Source organism: Nesoenas mayeri (genome assembly GCF_963082525.1).
Source record: "Nesoenas mayeri genome assembly, chromosome: 1".
Classification (NCBI taxonomy): Eukaryota; Metazoa; Chordata; class Aves; order Columbiformes; family Columbidae; genus Nesoenas; species Nesoenas mayeri.
This window is the reverse complement of record NC_137541.1, coordinates 46,256,931-46,264,163: the sequence shown is the minus strand read 5'-3', so window position 1 is coordinate 46,264,163 and position 7,233 is coordinate 46,256,931. Positions and strand designations below refer to the sequence as shown.

At 51.1% G+C, this 7,233-nt stretch overlaps 1 protein-coding gene across 1 annotated transcript; it reads left to right on the top strand.

Annotated features, from left to right (window-relative positions):
• Positions 1-1,787: 1,787 nt before the first annotated feature.
• On the top strand, positions 1,788-3,357 carry SOCS2 (suppressor of cytokine signaling 2; the record flags this gene model as incomplete). Its single annotated transcript, XM_080349712.1, has 2 exons — positions 1,788-1,932; positions 2,909-3,357. The coding sequence occupies 2 exons, from the start codon at positions 1,788-1,790 to the stop codon at positions 3,355-3,357; spliced, it is 594 nt and encodes a 197-aa protein (XP_080205838.1).
• Positions 3,358-7,233: the final 3,876 nt, after the last annotated feature.

Below are 7,233 nucleotides of genomic sequence, written 5' to 3'. Positions count from 1 at the left end.
CTGTCTGTCTGCCCGAGCGCAGCCCCGACGCTTCTCCCCGGCGGCGGGTGCTGTGCTTCCCCGCTCCCCCAAACGCCGCCGGGAGCGAGAACAACCTGACCGCCCCACCTCCAGGCGGCGGCAGCGGCCGCCCCAGCGCCGTCCCGCCGAGCCCGGGTGAGTCCCGTCGTCGTCCCCTCCGTGCGCCCGGTGCCCTGCCGCTTCTCCAGAGCGGGGACCCTGCCGGGACGAGCTCCCGACAGGCGGGATGAAGGCTCCCCGAAGCCAGAGGCAGGCTGCTCCGGCGCTCCGCGTCCCTGCCGGGGTTCGCGCCGCTGCAGCTAGCTCGCAAACCCTCCATCCTCGCCAAGCTCCCGCGGGCGGCGGCACTTCGCAGCCAGGCGCTCCAGGCGCTTCCCCTTCGCAAGGGGTCGCGCCCGGGCACTGCCGGCAAGGCTGCTCCCACCTGCGCTCGGGGCTTTGCGGCTGGCGGCTCCGCAGCCGCTCCGGTGACAGGCGCACCTGTGCCCAGTCCCCGAGCCGGCGGCGGCAGGTCCTCCGCAGGGAAGATGAGGACGGAGATGGGCTTTGCCCAGGGGGTTGCCGTGTGTGTGCCTGCATATGTCGCGATAGAAACCCGGCAGAGTAACCTATCAGCTGCCACTAAAGTTTAATTCGGAAAAGTTTCTGAGCTCTGCCACAGAACCTGTGACGGGAGGAGCCTCCTCGGCAGAACCCCTCACCTGACGGCTGCTGCGCACCTGGAGGCAGAGACTGTGCCCCGTTCGCAAGCACCGGCGGGGGTCCCGGTCTTCCCCGTGAGTCCCCCCCGCCCCCGGCCAAGACGGCTAAGCTCCCCTCGCCTACGCTGCCCGGCTTCCTGTCGCTCCCGGAGTGACGGTGGGAGAGCGAGAGGCTCTTTTTGTCCCTGCTGTTCGCTTCAGCGGAGCGGAAAGATAATTTTTTAATAATATCAGCATTTAATGGAACGGGAAAAGCACATTTCCTGCCCCGCGCTAAATATATCGCGTCCTTCACCGTGCTCCCGCTTCCCGTACCCAAGCGGCAGGCGAGCCCCGGGTCCGACGCTGCCCGCGCAGCCGCCCCGCAACCCCTCGGTCATGCCGCTGCCCGTGAGAGGGTCGCTTCCATCCCGGGGACACAGCCCACGCCGGGTTCCCGTTCCTAGAGGTACGACCTCGCGTACGACCTTACTGAGAGGCGTATCGTTCCTACGCACCGCAGCGTGCAACCCGGGCAGCGCCGGGTCTGGAACCTGCCCTGCTCCTTGGTTATCCCTCCTCACTCACACCTTTACGTTCTCGGCTCTCTCCCCGCAACTCCCTCCTTTCCCAAACCCCCTCCCAGCACTGCCGGCCAGGCTCGCCTACCCCCGCCGAGGGAGCGGCGCGTCAACGGATTTGTCCTCGCACTAAAGCGAGACCACCTTCGCGGGCCGCCGCCGCCGCCTAGTCCCCGGCGGAGGGGATCCGGGGACAGGCTGGGCGACGGGGGGAGGAGATGTCCCTCCCCCGCTCCGCCGGGAGGTGATCTCTTGCCTTGGGTCCCTCCTCTGGATGCTGGGAAGTTCCGAAGCGGGAGAGTCAGAAGAGCACGGGCTGGGTCGGGAGCGGCTCTCGCGGGGCTCGCCGCTAACCACGCTCTCTGTCCGCTCGCAGGCGGGGACCGGGGCCATGCACCCGGCGCGACGCTGAGCACCGCGGCGGCGGCGGAGTGGAGCCCTCTACCGCGGGCAACCCCCAACCTGCGTGCGAGCGGGGCTGCGCCTGCCGCCGCCGCCGCCCCCCATGACCCTGCGTTCCGCCGGGTCCCTGGAGAGCGCGGAGGGCTCCCGCGCGCGCTGGGGACAGCCCGAAGCAGCTGTGCCTACTGCCGAGGAATCCTGTGAGGCGGCGCAGTTGGCCGTGGCTATGGAGGAGCTGCGGCGGGCAGGTAAGCCCGGACGGCGGGTCCCGAAAGGGGGAGCGCCCGGGGCGGCGGCGCTCGCCGGTGTGTCCGGCTTGCCGCCGCCCCCTGAGCCGTGGTGCCCGGGGAGGCGGAGCGCCGCGGCGGGGAGCCCCGCCGGGCCTAGAGGAGAAGCGGGCGGTGGGGCGACGCTTGCCGCCGTCGCCGCCTGGCTCTGCGGGGTCGCGGCCCCGCGGCGGCAAGGGGTGGTGGCGGCGGTGGCCGAAGCGAAAGTACCGCCCACGCCGGCAGCGCCGCGTCCCGCCGGCAGCCCGGGATCGAGGGCCGGGCGCTGCCGCCGGCCGGGGCGGCCGCGGCGTGGGGAGCGGGCGGCGGCGCCGCCGCATCCCCGCGGCCCGTGTACCTGCGCTGCGCTCGGCGGCGTGGCGGCAACTCGCCCGGCCCCGCAGGACGCGGGGCTTGGCCGCGGGTAGAGGGAAGGGCTTTTGTCTTCATTGCCTTCCCGCTAGGACCACAGCCGCACCGCCGAAGTTGTATTCTTGCTCCTCTCAGCTTCCGACTGACAAACAAAGCTCATGTCAACAGCAGCCTACCTAGAGTTACCAAAAGCGTGATTTTTGCAGGCTGCCAGAGTGTGCCGCGCGGACGCAGCCCTCTCCCTGGCGTGTGCGCAGCGCGGGGCCGCCGGACGGGTCGCTGCTACCTTACGGGCGGCCCGGGGGGTGGTCGGCTCCGGCGTTAGCCTCGCAGGGCGCTGTGGAAAAGTTTTGCATGTGTATGCATTGATAGGAAAATAAACAGTAACCTGGAAGGCTCTGTCAGAACGAGATGCATTGTAAAGCAAATAAATTTAAATAGCAAATAAAAATTTACAATGCCTGCAGGACTTTAGCTTTCAAGCAACAAAGGAAGTGGGTTATTACATATATATCAGCCAAAAAGCAGCTTTTAAAACAAACAAACAGGAATAAACAAACACCTTTTTTCTCTTTTCTTCTGACAGGATGGTACTGGGGCAACATGACTGTTGCTGAAGCCAAAGAGAGATTACAGGATGCCTCCGAAGGGACCTTTTTGGTTAGGGATAGTTCCCATTCAGAGTATCTACTGACTATTTCAGTAAAAACATCAGCAGGACCGACCAATCTACGTATAGAATATCAAGATGGCAAGTTTAGACTGGACTCTATAACTTGTGTCAGATCTAGACTTAAACAGTTCAACAGTGTTGTGCATTTGATCGAGTACTATGTTCTTATGTGCAAGGACAGAACTGAAACGCCTTCAAATGGAACTGTTCATCTTTACCTGAACAAACCTCTCTATACATCTGCACCATCTCTGCAACACCGCTGCAGAATAACTATAAATAAGTGTACAAATCAGATCTGGGAGCTGCCATTACCAACAAGACTAAAAGAGTACTTGAAAGAGTACCAATACCAGGTATAAATGTATTTTCTGGATGCTTCTAATGTAGAATAACTTTTAAATGCAATTCTTAAAATCAGCCAAAGAACTGAGTAACCAGTTGTACAACTCGGCATGGAATTCACTGTCAAAACAGTGGCAGTTCTGGGGGAAAGGTTTTTATTTCAGATACCACAAAGGGAGACTTTATGTAGAATAATCCCAGCTTGCATCCTCGTGGGTTCAGCAAGGTGGCATGCTATTCTTGCGAGGAGAGAGAAGCCAGAAATCTGTCCAGATTGTGTTGCTTTGTCAATGGCATAAAATACTGCACTAACTGTCAAACACTAATTGAAGCAGTGGGACTGGGAAAGACTGCAGAAGTGGTCAGAGGCGGATGACAGTGCATAAGCATCTCAGTTGTCTGGTTCCAAGATTAATTTGGTGCTGGGGTTCGTATAATCCTGAAAGCTTAACTGGATCACACTGTGATAATATTGCCAAAGTTATGCAACTAATCAAATCCAGTCATAAAAGTGATCATCTATTCAGTTTTTATTGAACTATCATTCTTGTGCTTTTCTGCAAGCAAAAGAGTACTGTAAGTAATCAGTTTAAAACAGTGTTTTTCAAAATTCTCTAAAAGCTGACCTTAAGGAGAAATGCCACATCTTTCATTGGAACCCAGTATGTTGCTGATTATACCAGATTGGTATCCCAGAATCTTTGTTAACATGTTAACATCTTCCCAGTGGTGATATATCCATGTTATTACTATTAAGCCTCTTTTGGTTGAGGCTTTAGGACTGTATGCTGCAGACTTGCAGTAGCTGAGGTCCAATGTCAAAACATGGATATCAGCAGTTAGAGCTGTCTTCTACAGTGTAGAATGTTTTCTTCAGAGTGTTTCCCAAAATGTGGGGAAATATGGATTTGGTCTTTTTTTTTGGAAGGGGTTGGGTTTTTTTTTTTTCTTCCTTTTAATTCACCATTGTAGGTATGAGACCATTACTTAATAAAGTAAATCAAATTGCACAACAGTCTCCCAGTCTTTGTATGTATGGATTTGCTGCTGTTCAGGAAACAGTGATCTTGTGAACCTGTATAATTTCCCAGCTAATCCTCAAATAAATGCATGTGTATTCGTGAGGATGAATACCCCTGCTCTGCCTTTGTGGTGCTGCTCAAAAGTATAGCTGGATTACGTTCAGATTAGTGGTTTAGAGGCTGCCTGCTGAATTCCCGTAGTTAGGTATTAGCACAGAATGTTGCTTTTTGTATTACAGCAGTCTTCCACATGAGAAGGGACTAAGATCCTCAGTACCTATTCATGAGTCTATATATTAAGTATTTAATAGAAGAAATATCCCGGATGAGAGTAACAGGAGAGCATTAAGCAGAGAAACAAGGACATAGATTTATTCTCAGTCAAGTTGCATAGTTTTAACTCTTTCTCTAGCTTACTTCTTAATTAAAGCAAATAGGCCTGTATTTGAACAAGGAGGGTTGTCAAGACTTGCTCTAATCCAGCCCTGCCCAGGCTGAAATAGAAACAATATAAAATAATCATCTAGTTCTCCTTGTGTGTAACTGCTCTGTGGTACTATCAAGATGTTGCATCCCTTCTCATAAACTCTAGGGCACTGACCAGCTTATTTTGCTGCATCTGAACTCCCAGCATTATGCACTCAGTTTTGTCATTAACATGCTGGCAGAAATGAGTAGCGTGGCTATTGTGCCAAGGAAGACACCAAGAACCTGAGGCAGAGGAGATGGTCCTTTGGTATGGCAAATACTTGATATGCTGCTGTTCTCCCTGTGGAAAAAGTGGCTTTTCTCCCTTCTTATCCACAGCTTCAATTCTCTCCCCTCATTTTTTATGCACGCTTTAGTACAGAAATAGGGGGAGTTTTCTCCTGAAAACAAAACAAAAGCTTTTGTTATGTAATTTTTTTCCCCCATGCCCTGCCAAAATGTAGCAGATTGTTGGAAGTTTTTCACATAACACAGCAACCACCCTCCGGTACACATCCCAGCAGAGCTCTTGTATCCCAGGTATGTGTTGTAATCACACGGTTCTTCTGTGCTTGTCATCTGCCTTGCTAGGATCTGCCACCCTCAAACTGAGGAGCTTTTCTTGTGGGTGGTACCCGTTGAAAGAACTGTATTCCTGGGAACACTTTCAATTCTAATGAATTGTTTTTCTTACAGTTCTTGTCCAGCTCTACCTTGAGAAGAGATAGTTGCTGTTTGGAGTAACTTCTGTTACAGTTAGGAAACAATAATGTGCTGCTACATTAACCTCCTATTGCTGGGCATTTTTAGCCACAGCTAAGTAGCTGCGACACACACAGGGGCCCAGTGGGAAACAGATTGTATTAAGGTTGTTTAAAATAAGTTCCCTCCAGGCTAGCCCCTGGCCTGGGGATTTAAAATAATAAATACCAAAGCTGGAACAACCAGACTGAGAAGAGTTTTGAGGTGCAAAGAGACAGCCGTGTTGTACAAATAAGAAGTTATTTACGACTTGTTGCTGGCAGCCTACTTACTGAACACAGTCACAGGCCAGGTATACCCCCTGGCAGAGCCAAGTTCTGAGGAACGACGTGGGGCAGACGCAGGGCAGCTCGCTGGGCTTTTTGTTAGCGGTTCTCCAAAGCACCAGGGCAAATGGCAGGTTGAAGACAAGGAGTGCTAGCAAAGTGGAAAGGTGGTGATTCTTGGAAATAATTAGGACTAGTACTGTGATGTGGAATCAAGTCACCAAACCTGGAGCAAACTAATATTTCATATCGTTTGTATTAGTTACTGTGAGGAAAAGTAGAGTCTGCAGCTATGGTGTGCTGGGAGCAGTGAACAATATTTTGAACAGACTGGAGGGGGAACTAGTCCTCTTTGTATGAAAGCATAGTTCTTGTCCTCATTAGGATGCCAGCCCTAGGGCTGATGCATTGCACTAGTAAAACTAAACCACACTGTAGCTTGCTGAAAGTTTGGCTTCTAGTCTAATGCAGCACAGAGGAATGACTTGTTCTGGTACAAAAAATCAAGGATAGCATATGATTAGATTATAGCAGTGCAAAAATCTTGCATGTAGACCTTGGGAATTTTCAAGCATGACCATGTTGCCCAAACTTTTTTTTTTTTAAGTTCAGTGCCTTTTTTTTTTTTACTTTATGAATGTTGTTGTGGTTTGTTCACAGCACTGGCTTTTAAATTGCTGGCCATTCAGATTCCCAAAATTACCTCTAACTGATATATGTCATCTTGAATTGCTAGTACAGAGCGTTCAGTGAAGCCAGTTTCACAGGTTCAACACCCATGAGTCAACCAAAAATCATTATAAGGACTTTAATCCTAAGCTTTTTTTTATTTTTTTCATCCCATGCATTGGTTTGGGTTTTCAGTTTTTGAGGCTTGAGGTTTCAGATTATTCAGCAATGTTAGTTGCTGAAAACCTCTTCATTTTAATTAAAGGAAAACTGATACTCCCACAATCCTAAAAGGTGATGCTTGTAAAAAATAATAAAAAATAATTGCAAGATGAATGATGAAAATGGAATTGGTGACTATATTTAGTTTAGCACTAAACCTAGCAGAAGTGTGACCTAGATCTCCCTTTAGTGGTATGGGTATTTCCCTGCTGCTAGTATCATCATCAGAGACAGAAAATGGTGCAAGTACAAGATGGGTGGGTAGAGCGGGAACGTAACCAAGCAGCTGCACCCAGTGCATTAGAAATAATTGTATTTTAATCTGGTCTCATCAGTATTGTCCTAATTACATTTTATGTAACCACATTCTAGATAAACAATATATATTTTATTAACAAGAAGGAAAAAAATGTTCACTAGAATATGGGGGCAGAGAGGTTTATTTTTATATCTTAAAACAATCCCGAACTTACTCCTCACTAAA